A 17,622-nucleotide genomic window follows, 5' to 3' on the forward strand; every position below is an offset into this window, starting at 1 on the left:
GACGAGGGAGGCCGTTATTAAACACTTAAATCTTCCTCGTCGGGATGGAGATGGAGAAAGAAGAAAAAAAGAACGACGCGAACCGTCCGCCCTGCCGAGAAGGATAAACAAAAATGAATGAAAGAGATGGAGAGGCGTAAGGTCGTGAAGGGATAAGTAAATTTATGAGGGACAACTGATGCGCTGTTCTCCGGCCTCAAGTGCTACCGTATTAAATGTTTAATCTAGCCTCGTTCCTGTCGCGCTGGAGCACACGTAAAAAGTAAATACAATTTAGCCGGATCTATTATTCACGCGTAGAATCGGACAGATTGAAAAATAAATGAAAAAATAATACATCGTGCTCGATAGAATTGAACGCTCCAGATGTCCAATCTGATGTAAAAGTCGCAATTTTTTATCTTGTATGAATAAATTTACTGATTTCTTCTAGAAACGATGAATGAAACGACGATTAATGATTACGATCGCAATCAATTACAAAAGTAGTCGCAACATAATCGATTGACGTCCAACTCAGATGTAAAAATGTAATATAGCAAACGAGAGAATAACGTACGGCGGCGAAAAGCGGTTGGAATGTGAATAATTCCGTTGGCTGGAAAGTTTGGAGGCTCATGTCGCGGTAATGGTTGGTTGTTAAAAATTTCGGTTACCTGTGGATCCGGGGTAGCGAGAAAAATCGTATTTCTCCGCGAATTCGCGTGACGCCGTGCCGCGCCGTGCGAAACTTCTCCAATATTCGCGGGGACGCGGTAGCTCTGTTTCTCCTTTGGCGTTTCGCGCACGACCGAATGGAAACAACGAGGAGTAAAAACGGTCGAGGGGAAAACAGATGGCGGAGAGAGTACAAGATAAATCATTTCCGAGATCAATCTCGAAGGAGCCGGCCGCGGCGAAGAAATTCGATGAAAAACGCAGGCGGCATCCAAGAAGCTTCGTGTGCTTTTCGAGAGAGTGGGGGAGAGAGTAGTATACCGCGAAACTCTCGAGTGAAATTCCACGAAACGGTTGCCGAACGGTTCGTGGGCTCGAGAGTGCGCGAGTAAGTCAGTCGGCGGGAGAGATTTAATTAAAGCCCGATTGAGAAAACTCGAGCGTCGTTGCGAGAAGTCCATCCAGACGCGCTACAAGTTAATTCGTGGAAATGAAAAAATTTCGTACGGCGTCCGTGGCCAGGGAAAAGTTTTGCGCGAAAACCGAGAAGAAAATAAATGTAGAGGGATAAAGAGCAGGCAGAGAAAACCGAGGTTTTTATAAATGTCGAGCTGCTACCCGGCGAGGCGAGGCTCTCAATTAATGGAACGCTGATTTCAGATTTTCCCGAAGTGTAAACGAATCGCCCCGGGATTCAAGATATTTTTGTCAAACGCAGCGCCGGAGACTGTCTGTTAACTCGAAGGGAAAAATTGCTCGGCGTCCGTTCGGTCGGAAGAAAGTTCGCGTTAAATTCCTCGCTACGGTGAAATTCTCTCAAGTTTTCCCTCTTAAGCAAATATACTCAATATTGTATCGCAGGTGCACTTACCAACCGTCCGCTAGTGAAAAATAAACGCGCGCGTCTCCGACGGACTAAAAACTAAAGAAAACGCGCGAAACACCGTGGAAAAGAGGTTCGGATCTTGAATCAAGAGAACGCCCGCCTCTCGACGAGATTTAATTAAAACTATAGAAAATTTCAGCTCGTAGGTAAACCGTTTTACAATTAACGGAGCAATTTACGAGATTAAAAATTCTTACGATGTAACAACGACGTTTTCCTTGTGTGCCTGCCTGTTACTGTCGACTCGTTTCCACAGAAAAACAGGTATTTTCTTTTATCAGATCTTTTTTTTCTACAACAGATGAAAATCTCGGTCATCGTGAGATGCAAAGCTGTCAACTCGGACTAATTTAACGAATTCAGCATACGTAGCAGGCAACTACTGCACGAATTACTTCCCCGGCTGCAATATGTAACCGAGTTGATAACTGTGAAATGAAATTCCAGTCTCCCAGACCTTCATATTCGATTTCACTTCACCATGATACTGCGCTCGCAAAAGAAATAAGAAGGAAGGAACCGAGGTCTTCTTCGACTTCTTCTATGGAACAAATGGGCTCTTCTTCTGCTTCCTGCGTAGATAGAATTGTAGAAAAGTTGGCGAGTTAGCGTGAACGAAACTGATCAAAATTTATGTACATCTGATCAACTTTAACGATCGGTACTGTTGTGTAACAAGGAGTGGGCACAATTTCTTTCAGAATCCAGGCGGCACCGGAAGGTACAATTTGTTATAATTAGACCGCACATTATACGCATTCGTGAATAGAATGAATGGCTAAGTAACTATTTCTCGTTTAGATCCACCTTTTATTCCGCGCAACCTTGTTAGTTTATTCGCATAATTAAAATGTCAAACGAATTTAATTTATGAATCACAGATTTTAGGAAAAATATAAAACCGCGGGACATTACCGCCCCTTCGTCTACGGTAAGAAAGGCCGCGGCCGGTGAGAAAGGAGAAGAAAGGTCGCATCGAGTTGGGAAATGAATGATGAACCCGATGTTCGTCCTCGACTGTCCTCCCCCGCCTGCTAGCCGCTCTCTATCACTATGTGTCCCTGCGCGCGTAGTGGAGTAGGTCTGCTGGCGCCTGGAAGCCAGGCAGCCAGGCGGGCGCCGCTGTTCAAAAGGGTTTCGCATTGCCGGAACAAGGACGGCGCTCGTCGTCGCCAGTTGATCCGAGAGAAACGGGGTGAGAGGATCGAAACCCCGGGGGTGGAAACAGTGGAGACGGTGCGTCGGGATATCGGGACGCAGACGCGACAACCGGGGCGCACCGCGGAAAGAAAAACCCAGCCGATTCGCTATGCGTCTTGGAAATCATGTTCCCGAGGCCAATAGCCTGGAATATGGGCCCGTCTACGCTTGTACATCTAACCGTACCTCGATCGAAGGGTACCATTAACCCCCATGCGTTATGCAGTCATAGTAACATTGGGGTCTTATGATAATATTGAATTAGGATTAAGGTCTGCGAAAATTTTTCAACTGTCCAGGTCTTGAATTAAAGCCGAAGGATCGTGTCTTGCGACAGGTTCTCTAGGGTGGTTGAAGATTACACCGAAAAATTAATTACTTCGAGGAAAATTAGTGAATTCTACGGAGTTATTTCGAGTAGACTTTAAAATGTATTCTCGTGGGAATTTTCAAGCTTTTCAAGGCTTAAATTAAAGTTTAAAGATCGCACTGTACGATAGGTCGATTGAGGTTCGTAGAAATAATTGTAGATCGCATTGGGGAATTGACAAACAGCAACTAACGAAGAATCTCTTTCAATCTACAAGAGGTCGCTGCAACAGACTTGGCACGATGAAATTCGGGGAGGAACGGAACATTCCTATGGAAATAAGAGGGAACACGAGCCGCGCCTTTACTCTGAAGAATTGCACTCCCAGGGAATTAGAATGATCTCGTCCCAGCATCCTCTGCCCTTTCGTTGATTAACCGCCAAGAGGCTGCGGGCTACTTTCGAAGCAATGAGCCGGAATTGCATTATATAAAGCGCTTCTGATTTGACAGCCCTTGACGCGGCATATAAATCAATGATTATTTAAATTCAAGCGCGGCACTTGAGTTTTATGAAAGCGTTGAGAAAATAGAACATTGAAAAGACGACTTTGTCACAATATCGAAAAATTTCAACCGAAACGTACAGCTTAAACGAAATTCGTTTCTGTACGAAAAGCTTGGGATCGATCAGTGACCCAGATAGCTTCTGACCCGGCATTCATAAAGTATTTTGTGATGGCGTCGTTAGTATTCCGGCGAAGAAAATGCTGTAAACATGGGGCAACGTCCCCGATGCTCCTATATTTCAGCGTTTTCGAATGAGTCAGACGTTCTGAATAATATAAAAGCTGGGAAGGGTGGACGGCAATAACTGATAATGAAATGTGCATCATCGATTAAGTAAGACTGCTCTTCGAAGACGCATCGCTCCGAGTACACCTCGGAGAGACCTCTCCATCAATCCAATATGAGAATGTGCGTAATGGAGGGTGCGCCCAGGGGTCGATTGTTGCGCGAACGAAGGAAACGACAGAACGGAACGTTGCGTGAAGAGCGAAACAGCGGTTGTTTATAGTATAAAAGGTAAACTGCTCGGCAATCGAGAAAAGGGGAAAACCCGGGGAACGCGAAGAGAGCGAAAGAAGAGAGAAGAGCGCGAGAGAGGGCGGAAAGAAGCTAAGAGAGTAATTAGGTTGAAGTGCGATTGTGAACGAGCGGAGAACTTAAGATAATGAAATACCAATTCTTATTTACTCAAGGACCGCGTGCTCGCGACGTTCCGTAGAACTGTTTGTCGTTCACAGCCGGTACTTAGATAATGTAATGGACATGATATAAAACGATAACGGGGGAACAATGTAGTCGCGTCTGACCGCAATTCGACAAACTATCAGTACACCGGTTTACGCGGTTTCGCGATTTAATGTGCTCCCTATGCATATTAAACGTGTTCGTGGAAAATTGCACGAGCTGGCGGCCATGTTTAATGTCGGAATCGTGTTCGTGCTGTTCTAAATTTATTGTTATCAAAGATACAGAACCGTTAAATTGTGCAATTAATCGCGCGATTCTGCTCGTACCGTTTCGAGACGATTTAATTATTTGCTGAAAGTATTTAAGACATTTCGTTTCGACTCGAACGAGATGGATGACGGTCTCGTCTATTATATTTCACTCGGTTCGAAGCATTTATTGCGGGATCGATACGATTTTACAAGGCAGGAGGGTCGTTACTATTTTATAGAAAGGTTGTTATACAATATTGAAGGACGTATTGGTTGGAATTCTGAGTATAACAGAACGAAATTGTAACTTTTATGCTAGAGTTAATACCAGAATCACCAATCATTATGTCAGGCTAATGTACATTATTTTATGATAACGACAAGATTGGATGTATTCAAAAATTGATCAGGGAAAGAAGTTCTGATACTTTCTATAATTGTCAGAGTGAAAATCGGGGACAAGTTATTTTATCTTGTCTGGCAATTTAGTGTCAAGACATCAAAAATGAGTGTTAATAATGTATTTTAACTTGGATCTGTACGGATCTGACTTTTGGGTCAACTTTACATACTTGATTCGATTATAATCATTTGATTGTCTCCGATTGCACAGAACGTTACAGCCTGGCTATTTTAAATATCTGGACGATCTTTCTTAACAAAAATTTGAAGAACACGTCGGATTAAGCCTGAAATTTCGCAATTGTGTCGAACGCAGGTACATCGAACGAATGCGAAAAACCGTCCGGGGAAAACGGTAATAAGAGAAAGCGGCTTGTAACCGGATATCGAATCCACCTACAAATAGGATAGCACCGGATCGAAGCGGCCGGGTATCCAGGCAGTAAGAAGATATCCCGAATCTCCTCAAGACTGACAGAACTCCCCGAAAACCGGCCGGTTTATCAGGAGCTTGGAACATGCCTCGATCCGTCACTCTCGATTGCTCTCGCCTCCTCGACTGGTGGAAACGCGTTCTCCTTCCAGGGACTCTCCTTTCATCTCGAGAACGTCCTCAGTCATTTCCCCTCGCTCGCCAGCCAATATCCAGCCCGTTCTTCATCCGACGTTTGCGAGGAATCATCGGTTCCGCATCGAGAGCAGGCGGATTCCGTGTTCCGGTCCGCGGTGGGATAGTGGAGAAGAGAAAAAAGAACAATTTCATCGGAGCAGGGCAGAGTAAAACGGAGCGGAGCAAAGCAGAGCAAAGCGGGTTCCGGACGGCGCGGCGCGGCGATCGATGAATGAACGTGCGCGGAATACGGCGATACTTGAAAAAGCAAACCGTCTTCATTGGTGCTTCGCCGGGCATACCGAAATAATACGCGGGAACAAATCGATAGGTCGGTCGGCTGCGAGGAAAATCAGCCGCAGGGGCGGTCCCGGCCGCATCGCGAAATATTTCCTCCTGGCGAGTTTCCGGACCGACTGGAGAGGAGCGGAGGAGAGAGAGAGAGAGAGAGAGAGAGAGAGAGAGGGGGGGGGAGATAAAGAGCGTGGAAGAGAGGGTGGAGGACTTACGTTTATTTGGTCTCCGGGAGCAGGAAGGTGATATTTTTCTAAAGGGGAAAACTTTCAAACGCAGACAGTAACTGCTTTTTACCGTAAAAGGCCAGCATTGTCTGACTTACCACTCCTCGTCTCTCTCTCGCCCTCTATCTTCGCGGCTTTCTCTCTCTCCTGTTTTCTACGGTATAAACACTCGACGACGGCCGGAAGTCCGAAGTTTGGCTTGAACCGGCGCGCCGCGGCGTAGAGAGCGCCGAACGGGGTAGACGGGATTTATTTCTCGTCGGTTTCGTACAACGATAAGCCGGTCGCCGGGCCGCGACGGAACATCGTAAACTCGAGACGTCGACCGTAACTTACTAATTGACGAATCGTCCGGCCGCTACCACGAAACCCCCGGTACAGCTGTGGATCACGAGAACTTACGTGCGCACCGTCTATTCCGAGGGACAAGGGGCGTTTTAAAGAAACCCGCGCGCGCCCCCAACTGCGGGTGGGCCGGACAACGCGTGTTCCTATATGTAGTTTCTACCAATGTAACGGCGGAGAGAAAGCGGGTTGACGATTTTGCGGCCCTGGAACGCGGTAACACCTGTCGGATCCCGCCGCCACCGCCCGCCGGAAACCCAGACCCAGCCAGTTGTAAGGCCGCCGCCCGCGTGAATTGTTCCATTCACGGAGAATTCCGACCGGCTCTGTTGCACGTCCCGTGAATCGATTCGCGAAACTGTTACCTTATTAGCGGACTGCCTGTTTGATGTATTCAGAGGAATGACTGGCTGAAATAGGAAATGGTAAAAACGACGGAAACATTACAAACTCGAAAATTCATTTTTCTTTCATATTAGTAATATAGAAAGCTAGAAGGTTTCTCGATTTACCTATGATTATTGAAAATTACCTATGATTACAAACACGTAATGTGGCGCTTAAATAACTAGAGGGGTCACGAAATAATTTCAAAATACAGTGAGTAACCGCGAATTCAAACCCGAATGAACCTGTTACAAAGTACTACCTTCCATCGATAATTCATTTTAGTCTCGAAATTTGGAAAATTCCTACGAGAATACGTTCTAGAATTGCCTCGCAGAATCCTCTTTAAATCGAGATAATTTTAGTCGAGCTCACGGTCGCGTTTCATTTAAATGATAACCACACCACCCGCTCCCGCGTGAATTGCTTCATTCACGCAGAATTCCGACCGACTCTGTTGCACGTCCTGTGAATCGATTCGTGAAACTGTTAGCTTATTAGCGGACTGCCTGTTTGATGTATTCAAAAGAATGGTTGCGATGAAATAGGAAACGGTGGAAACATCAGAAACCATTTAAATTATGCCAAAAAAAAATTTTTTTGTGCCATTAAAAGGAAAGGAGATATTTAGGTGGCCTCCTTCAGCTGAGACAGCCTGTATAATGTCGGGCACAGACGGTACCGCGATCTTTTTAACAAGCTTGCAAATTAATTATTCTTGCGATTTCTTAATTCTTTTTTACAATGAACCTCACCTGTAATTGGAGCCCTCGAAATGTTTAATGGGAAGTTTTAAAATCGTTGAAATTACGAATAAAATGATATTTCGTAGGAAGTGGTCGAGCAAGTTTTTTAGTTAAAACAAGTTTTACCCAAATAAATCCGAACTTGTCATTCCTACAAACGAGCACATGCCAGTCACATTTAGCGCTCGGAACGTCTAAACGAGATGTAGACGTTCGAACAGAATTTTGTTAAAAACGAGAGATAGCTGTTTCTATTGATCGGTATCGAAAGATCGAGAGAGACAGGATCACGAGGCGCGTATGATTCAGTCCAGCTAGCCCAGGGGTGGAATCCGCGGGGATATCGTGGTGGAAATTCGAGGACTCCGGTAATTCCGCGATACGAGGGTAACGAGGTTCCTGGCAGATTATCTACTGCCTGGCCGACAGTGGCGGAGGGGTTGTTGGCAACGTGTATCGTCCTGTCCGGGCGGGCGCATCGCGGAAAATATCGACCTTCCTTCTCTCTCCTTCTATTTCTCTTGCTGTATTCCCTCCGCTCTCTCCTTCTGGCTCTCTGTAGCTGTAGCCAGGCGGCGTTTAACAAGCGCGTTATGTTAGCCCCTTTTAAAAGATCGCACTTCTGACTTCAATGGGCCGTGTAATCGGATTAGGATCAGCACAATGCTCCTGCGAATGTGTAACGTTCCGCGCGGATTCCATCTGCTAGATTTATCCTGGCTGCGCCCTGTGCATATGTCCGGCCTCTGCGTGTCCATCCTCTTCCGTTCTCGTTGTCGTCGTCGCAAGGACCTTCGCGCGTTTCAGACGCGTTTGTTGAATTTTATCTGTTGTAATAACAGTATTACTTTTACTGGGTATGAGCAGAGTAGGAATATATGTATAGACTGGTTTTAATATAACACTTTAATCTGATACTTGTATATAAGACCTTCTGGTTGTGCGGTCGTACAGAGACTGTATTAGATACATTGTTCAGAGTATACACAACACGCAGTAGTACACAACAGGTGTCACTACAACTATCTGTTCAGATGATAATTGTTTGCACCTACTTTATCGACAGACTTGCCGTTATTACAATCAACACTTCCTCTTAACGGTAAGTTTGTCTAAGAGATTTATTAATTTTTTATTTCTATAATTACAACATAGATTGAATATTATTTCTTTTAGAAACCAAAAAATATTACTGAATTGCCTTGTCTATAGCTTTTAACATATGTAGTCACAAGAACAATAAACCAAACTGAGTAATACACATCATTGATTCATGAGCGCTGTTAATTAATGCTTGTTTCTACATAGTATATTGTAAACTATTCTTAAATTCTTTAAATTTTACATTGCTTAAGGGTTTAGTTAGTAGATCAGCTAACTGTTTTTCAGATGGACAGTATTCTATGTCAATAGTCCCTTCATTATATTTTTCGCTGATAAATTGAAATCGTACATCAATATGCTTGCTTCTTTTATGAATTATTCCGTTTTTAATTAGGCTCAAAGCGCTCTGATTGTCTGTTAATAGTGTAGCCTTTACCTTTGAATTAGTTAAAGTTTCTAACACAGTTTTTAGGTATGTAAGTTCTCTACAACATTCTGCAGCAGCGATGTATTCGGATTCGGTGGTTGACAGTGCAACTATGGATTGTTTGTGAGAGCACCAGCTGATAGGTCCATTTCCATAAAATATGACAAAGCCAGTAGTACTCTTTCTTGTGGATACGTCACCAGCAAAGTCCGAATCGCTGTAGCCAATTAATTCATTTCCTCGTTGAGCGTTTTGTTTTGAAAACTGAATACCAATGTTTTTAGTTCCCTGTAAATATCTGAGAATACGTTTTATATTACTTATATCTAGGTTTGTTGGTTTGTCTACGAATCTGCTTACGTAATTGACAGCGAACGCGATGTCCGGTCGAGTTTTCGACGTTAAATATTGTAAATTACCAACTAATTCTCTATAAGGAAAACGAGTATCTGATGTTTCATCATTTAAATTAGTATTCGTATGAATACTTACTATAGGAGTGGAAACAGCCTTTGAATTTCCCATTCCATATTCTGTTAATACTTTTTCAACAAATTTACTTTGATCTAATATTAACGAAGTATTATTTCTAGTTATATTAACACCTAAGAAATTTTCAAAAGAGCCAAAAAATTTTACCTCAAATTCTTTTGACAGTTTTTCTTTAATTTGATTCAAATATTTAGTATTTTTACTTAGTATTATTCCGTCGTCTACGTATATTGCCAATATCAAATGACCTCCCTTTGATTTGAAAATACATTGGTCTGAAGGAATCGGATCTAGCCCGTTTTGTTTTACAAATGATTTGAAACGTTGATTCCAATTTATTGGAGCTTGTTTCAGTCCGTACAAAGCTTTTTTGCAACTTACAGAATTTGTTTGTTTTTCCGAATCCTTCTGGTAACTTTATATAGACTTCCTCATCTAAGTGTCCATACAGGAACGCAGTTTTTATATCAAATTTCAGAATTTTGTAATTTCCTAAAACAGATAAGGCCATTAACAGTCTGAAAAGATTTGCATGTAGCACAGGACTATAGGTTTCGTTGAAGTCAACTCCTTTTTGTTGTTCACATCCTCTGACTACTAAACGTGCCCTGTGTCTTCCATCATCCTTTATTTTGAATATCCATCTTGCACTCAAAATCTTTTTGTCTGATATGTGATTAGGATCTACCTCAATCCATGTTTTATTTTTTTTTAAGGATGTCTTTTCCTCTTCGATTGCAGCTTTCCATTTTTCTGCATCTTCTCCATAGATTGCTTCCTTGTACGTTAGATGTACATAGTACTCTCCAAGTCTTTCTGGTAGATTTCTTTGTCTTTCACTTCTTCTTGGCATTTCTTGTCGATCTTGATCAGTATTTTGTATATCTTCATCCTCATTTACAGATGTTTCGTTTTCTTCCGAGTTTTCTAATCTGCCTGTCTCTTCAGAGTTTTCTGATCTGTCTGTCTCTTCCGAGTTTTCTTCTTCTTGATTTTCTTCTGTATTCTCTGTTTGATGTTCGTCTGTTTTACTGTCTTCTATTCTAATCATTACCTTTGATATTTTACTTTCATTGTTTTCTTGTTCTTCTTTATTCTCATTGTTAAAGATTACATCTCGTGCTAGTGTTATTTTTCTATTTTGTTCATCCCATAAGCGATATCCGCAAGTGGAGTAGCCAACCATAACATATTTAGTACTCCTTTCATCTAATTTTTTTAGTCGTCCAAGTTTTTTTGCATAGGCGTTACATCCGAAGATTTGTAAATTATCCAGGTTAGGAATTGTTCCATGCCAATTTTCCGCTGGCGTTTTATCACTCGTGGTGGTAGGACTTCTGTTTAACAAATAAACTGCTGTTCTTACAGCTTCTCCCCACATCTCTTTGTTTAATCCGGAATCCAGCAAAAGAGCTCTTGCTTTTTCCATAATTGTCCGGTTCAACCTTTCGGCTTTGCCGTTTAGCTGTGGAGAATAAGGTATCGTAAAATCTAATACAGTTCCATTGTTTTTACACCATTGTTCTAGATCTTTATTTGCAAATTCTCTACCATTGTCACACCGCAGCTTTGTTACTTGTTTTCCCCATTTAGTTTTACATTGATTTAAATAGTATTTAATTGTTTCTGTTACCTCATATTTTCCTTTGATGGGAAATACAGCTGTGAAATGCGTGAAGTCATCGAGAATTGTTACAAAATATCTCATCCCGTCCCAGGTAGGTGGTTCTATCGGTCCACACACGTCGGAATGTATGATTTCCAATGGTTTTGAGGCTCTGTTTCTCTCCGTATTAAACGGTTTTCGCGTTTGTTTCGCTCTCATGCATATGTCACATGTTTCTAGGTTATTAGTAGATATAGACATTGAGTTCATACCTTTACTTAATTTTTCCAATTTCTTCATGTTTGCTCCGCTCAAATGCCCAAGTTTTCGGTGCCATAGTAAGGTCTCGTTTTGCAATGTTAGCAAACTTGTAGTTTTGTTTGTTTTATTGAAATCGATTGCATATAGTCCATTCTGTCCTCGAGATCCTTCAAGTACCGTTGTATTATTTTTTGAAATCTCTACTTTGTCCTTGGTGAACACAACCTTTCCATTGTTTTGAGTGATTGCATTTACAGACAATAAATTTTTCGTGAGTTCTGGAATCAGTATTACATTGTTTAGTGTGCAATTTTCAGTTATTACTTGCCCTGTTGCTTTGGCCTTCATTGTTACCGACTTTTTTGCAGTAGATATTTCGGACTCTACAGTTTTTACATCACTTAGAAGATTAATGTTGTTAATCATGTGGTTCGATGCACCTGAGTCAACTACCCATTTATTTTCACAGTCATTGTTTTTATTAACGTAGAAACATACCTTGTCTTGAGTACGTCTAGCAGTTGATACATTTTTATTCTTTCTAAAGTAACAGTCTCTCTCTAAGTGGTTAGATTTCTTACAGATTCCGCATCTTTGTGATGATTGGTCACTCGCCGATTCGAAAGATTTCTCCTTATATCCTCTTTCGTTGCGATTACGTTCTGTTGACCTGCAATACTTAGCCAAATGGTTAAAACCATTGCATTTGAAACACCTTCTAACAGAAGCTTTAAAGGCAACATTGTCGGGCGAATCGTCCTTTTGTTTGTTTCTGTTTTCTTCTAGCTGTAACCTTGTTATTAAATTCGTCAAGGTCCTTTCGGCCAATGGCGTCGAATCCCACGCGCTTGCGAAATGTTTGAACTGAACAGGAAGAGTAGCTAATATTTTTGTTATTAACATTGTATCGTCTATTGTTTGATCCAATGAATTTAATCGATGAGCTAAGTTTTCAAGAGTACTCACGTGAGTCGATATATCGCTTCCTTTTTCGAAAGTACAGTTAAAGAATTCTTGCAGCAATGTACATTTCATTTGTTCCGTATCTTTTCCGTATATGGCCGTTAATTTCTTGAACATTTCCATTGAGGTTTTACAATGCAGGAGATGCATTTGCGGTTTTTTCTCACTTGAAAGTATGATAACTTTTTGCGCTTTTGCATCCTTAAGTTCCCAGTCTAGCTTCTTTTGCTCGTTCCAATCGTTTGCTGGCACAATTTTCCCAGTCGCTACATCGAGTATGTTTTGCGACTTAAACAGAATCGTCACTTGGAATTTCCAGAACTGAAAGTTGGTTTCGTCCTTCAGTTTTTCTATATGATCTGCTTCATTATAACCGTTTCTGGCAGCCATTTTCACTTTTGTTTCACGACCACGTGTATTTGAATTTCGAACAGAACACTTATGGTTTAACTTGTTAGCCTTATTAATTTTTTCTACTTTCCTACAGTTTTACTTATTACTGCTCTTTATTTTTTCTTACTTGATTTTAATTTTGCTTAGACTTTTCGACAGCTCTTAGTATTAGGTTAGTTTTTAGTTTTTACCTTTTTTACTTTTCTTTGGACCTGGGCCCATAACCTGTTGAATTTTATCTGTTGTAATAACAGTATTACTTTTACTGGGTATGAGCAGAGTAGGAATATATGTATAGACTGGTTTTAATATAACACTTTAATCTGATACTTGTATATAAGACCTTCTGGTTGTGCGGTCGTACAGAGACTGTATTAGATACATTGTTCAGAGTATACACAACACGCAGTAGTACACAACAGGTGTCACTACAACTATCTGTTCAGATGATAATTGTTTGCACCTACTTTATCGACAGACTTGCCGTTATTACAATCAACAGCGTTTCTACGCGTTCAAGCTTTGCCGAGGGATGCACCGCTAAACGCGGCGCCGACGCGGACCGCTGCGCGTTACTTCGCTCGGAAGATCCGGTGCGGCTTGTGGATTAACGTTTTGCGTTTTCATCTTCCGGAACAAGGCTTCTCGATGGTCCAGCTGGCCAAAAGAATATTGCTCGGCCTTGGAGACTGCAACTCTTGGACCGACTGGCGAATCTACAACGTCTACAACGATCCCGATCCAAGCTGCGACAAGTCACGTTGCGATGTCATTAATCTTGTTGGGTTGCGGAAGAAAATTTGCGCCACGTTAAAATAGAGCGCAGAACCGAGCCTGATGTTTGGGAAACTGCAACGATTACGCTGAAACGCGAGGGAAAGCTTCCTGCGCCTCTCGATCGATTCTCGAACGGTGAACGTGACTAAGGTTGCTCTTTGAGGTGTTGGAATCAGAAGCTAAAGGAGGAACATTGGGGATGAAACTGTGGGCAGATGTTTTGCAAATGGATCGATGCGGTTATCGTGGTTCTAAGACACTGTGGAACACATGTGCGAGAAGCACATTTCAGACTATTTTGCGTCAGAACCAGAGAAGGAAATTGTCCACTTTAAGACCCGAGCTACGTAGCTAAGAGATTAAGAATAATACAGCAGTTTTATTTTCTAAAGTTATTATCGTATGAAACGAGCACGGTGTTGGTAGAAAAACATCCCCTGTGGACACCGTTTGGCCCGATACTCGCCGATCGGTCGCGGATGGAAGAACACCATGGGTGCACTTAAATATAGGGCCAGCCGCCCGTCGTCCGTCGCCCGTGGACGTCTAAATAGATGGCCAATGGGTTCTTGAATTATGAGCCTGGGTACCGGGCTCTCGCTCGATGTAATGTAATTATTGCCTCCCGGATAGTGTATTCGCTCCATTTCTGTATTAAAATCGACGCCGTTTACCGTGACTGTGCCTCTCCTGCTCCACACGGTTCGATTAAATGGACTTTAATTCGCGTAAGAGGCGGAACGAGGAAAAGATCTCTGGCGACAGTATAGGGGCGCGCCAAACATTTCCTCTCGCGTTCTTTCTTCCCTCAGAAAATTTCCTCGTAAATCATGCGCGTCGAGTTGCACGGATTTCACCCCTTGTCGCTGATTTCAATTATTTCAGAGCAACAACGTCACGGGGAACGGCTTCGGGATGCTAAAGCTTCAGCGGGCTCCTCTTCAACGTGATTGAAGACTGGTCACATGCCCATGCGGATTCTTAATATTGTTGAGTACCAACGAACGATGCGCTTGACATTTCTACTGTGGGATGCGTGTATTTGTATTATGTAATGCAAATAACAAACACTGTACTGCGGAGTTTATGCATTCATGATTTCCGTCAGAATGTTTTCAATAATTCCAATTATCGATCGTAAATGTTATCAAATTTGAAAGTGCTTTCGGCGCTACCGTTTCGATCAATTAATATAATTAATATAATCTTTTGCAAAATTGCTATATTATATTAATTGATCGAAACGGTAGCGCCGAAGGCATTTTCAAATTTGAGAATATTTTCAGTTTGATCAAATGTGTTGAAAAGATCTCTGAAGAATTGTAGAACATAATAATTTGTTTGGATATACCGAGATAACTCAGAGGGAACTTGTTTCTGGGAGATCTGGGCGGAGCCAGATCCATCAAACGACGCGCGTGATTGACAGATGCATGCAAGAGCGTTTTTCGATACTAATCCCGGATCAAGTGTCATAACTGTGATTACGAACCTGATCTGCCGAAGACACGACAGACAGTTTAGGAGTGTTCCGAGAAGATTCGCCCTCAGCCCGGTCATGGAACCCGATAGGGACAGATGTCCGAAGTCCGAAGTATCCCTAGGTCTCGGTTAGGGTCTAAGGGTCGAAGGATCCGAGGGTTAAAGCAAGTTATCCAATAGTAGCCTCGACCCTCGCGCTCCGTCGTGCAATCAATGATTTCAGGATGTACTTCTTGCCTTTCGCGCGCACGGAAGCCTCCTTTTTCCGTTCGAATCAACAAAATCTACGAAGCTCGTCTGCTTTTTCCCGATCTCGGTACCGTAAAAAATTCGTGGCATTCCTGAAACTGCGAGTTCCCGGATCCGTACCGTAAAGTTCAACTTGGCGCGAGCAATTTTTAACAACTTTCGAACGACGATCCATAAGAACAGCATCTGACGTGGCCATCAGGGATCGTGGGAACGAGCTAGCTGCGAGATCCTGTCGCCGTAACTGGGAGACACAGGACGATAAAATGAAACTGCGCGTCGGGCGACTGCTTACATGCAAGACTCGAAACGCTCCCGAAAATAACTGTATAAAACTGTTATGTAAAGGCTCTGACTAAAACAGTTGCGAACAACATTTATTCCGAATACCGAGCTGTTACGAAGCACCGGAATTCTCAACTGCTATCCGTTTCAGTTACCGTTCTTGTTTTCGTTTCCTTGTCGGCTCTATTATCGTTATTCTTCGGTTTTAAATCGATTTCGATACGGTTTTCCACTCTTGCTTATTCTCTGTATTTCAGATTATTATGAACTTCGATTTATTGTGACCGCCAGCTGATCGACAGCTCCAAATTTTCGAACGATTGACATCACATAAAAAATCGATAAATTCCGATCGATAGCTTCGAAAGAACTGGGGTGGACTGTAGGAGTTAATTCTAGGCGAATTTGTGAAGGTTCTCCAGCCCCGTTTCCGGAGCCGGGATCGATAGTATAACAGTTTCCAAGCTAGCAAGACGCAGTTGGCTCCGGTTGGTCTACTCGGTCCATATTCGGGTCTGAGAGTAAGACGAACGGAGGTCGTCGGCTCGCGACGATGCTGAAGAGGATACGACGATTCTCGTCGCGTCAACGTTGTATCCGACTCGGGTAAGGGCGAGAAAATCGTTCCTGATCCCCTTTACGGGAACAGACATGGTCCTGGCTGTGTCTGGTTCCAGGGGAGGCGACAAAAAGCTCCTCGTCTATTTTCCATGGCGATGCTGTTCTCGTAGTCCGGCTCCGGGTCTCCTGGCAACCGCGTCCCTCGCGGCTGGACCCGTTCCAAGGACGACGATCTGGGTTAACGTCGCGAAATTGTGTCGGGTCCGCGAATCGGCTTTGAAGCTTAACCGCCACGCCGCGCTGTGTCGTTGGCGAATCGATAGCGTCATCCGCGAAAAAGGATTCGCCTCTTTTGCGCGGACGCTCATTGTCCGCTGCTCGTCTCCATGAATCGCGACCCCGATAGTAATCCCGACGGTAAATAGATCGATACGACCGATTCTAGACGACCCTACGTCCTCCATCCGAGTCTATTTAGCCCTAAGTGGTTTTTATTTGTTTGCGATGCGCTAGCGTGACACGCACGAGCGTCCCGAATAAGGGAAACCCATTGTGTACTAACGAGGGAAACTCAAGGTGACTTGGAAATCGGAAAAGATCTTACGATTAGAAATTGAAACACGTCGAATCGACGAATTCGTTTAGAAGTTCTCGAAACTCGTGAATAGAACATATGCCAGTAAAATGATACTTTAGCGACATAAAGGAATGGCAAATGGCTGTAGCAGTGTCAGAGGTGAACGAGCTGCATAAAGAAGTTCCCAGCATCAGGAGAAGATGAGATCCTTTGTCATTGTTACGAAGCAAAATCAGTTACCTCGGACAGCAAACCATAATTTCTTGGAGCTTTATTCTTCGCCATTACTTCACCGAACCTTTAATAAAAGTAACTTCGCGTAGTTGATAAATTAACTCTCGAACGGTGATGGTTTTTTGAGACCCTATGAATATTTTTAAGGGAACAATAAATTCGGCCGTATTCGCGCAGTGGATATAAATTTTTATACTGTACTCCGGAGAGAAACTGGAACTCGAGATCAACTTTTACAGCATGTTAAGGGCCCCGTTGGACTTCGAGTAAAGTAAAAATTTAGTCGATCGTATCAAACTGCTGACTACGTCAAACTACAAAATACAGGATGCCACGTGTGCCATAAGTAAAGTGAAATCAACAGCCGACTTGGACAAAATTGCATTTTAGCAGTGCCACTTATAGCAGTATTGAAGTAAACTAATTCTTTGAGGTTAATAGGAGTTTCGTCATATTCCAAAGAAGACAAATTCTCATGGAATGAAATTTGTTCAACAATTCTAGTAAACGTCTAACCTCTTGGTCAGAGCATTTCGAAAACTTGAATCGCTGAACCGCGAAACAGGCAAGCGAAAGCACGGGCGGCTCGGCGTTCCCTTCGATAGAAACTCGAAGAAAACAATCTGCGACTAATGAATTA

At 42.8% G+C, this 17,622-nt stretch overlaps 1 protein-coding gene across 1 annotated transcript; it reads right to left on the reverse strand.

Moving 5' to 3' along the window:
- Positions 1-8,282: 8,282 nt before the first annotated feature.
- LOC143209270 (uncharacterized) lies at positions 8,283-9,627 on the reverse strand. The gene is made up of 3 exons (XM_076424685.1): positions 9,463-9,627; positions 9,165-9,390; positions 8,283-8,398 (listed from the first exon to the last, which is right to left on the reverse strand). Exons 1-3 carry the CDS (start codon positions 9,625-9,627, stop codon positions 8,283-8,285), a joined length of 507 nt encoding a protein of 168 aa, XP_076280800.1.
- Between the last annotated feature and the right edge of the window lie 7,995 nt (positions 9,628-17,622).

The sequence above is a fragment of the Lasioglossum baleicum genome, chromosome 6 (assembly GCF_051020765.1).
Source record: "Lasioglossum baleicum chromosome 6, iyLasBale1, whole genome shotgun sequence".
Taxonomy (NCBI): Eukaryota; Metazoa; Arthropoda; class Insecta; order Hymenoptera; family Halictidae; genus Lasioglossum; species Lasioglossum baleicum.

Coding starts and splice junctions, on each gene's coding strand:
- LOC143209270 (XM_076424685.1), bottom strand. CDS start 9,627: ATGGGAAATTCAAAGGCTGTTTCCACTCCTATAGTAAGTATTCATACG. Junction 9,391..9,462: donor TCGCGTTCGCTGTCAATTAC/GTAAGCAGATTC, acceptor AGATATTTACAG/GGAACTAAAAACATTGGTAT. Junction 8,399..9,164: donor CATCGCTGCTGCAGAATGTT/GTAGAGAACTTA, acceptor TTATTACAACAG/ATAAAATTCAACAAACGCGT.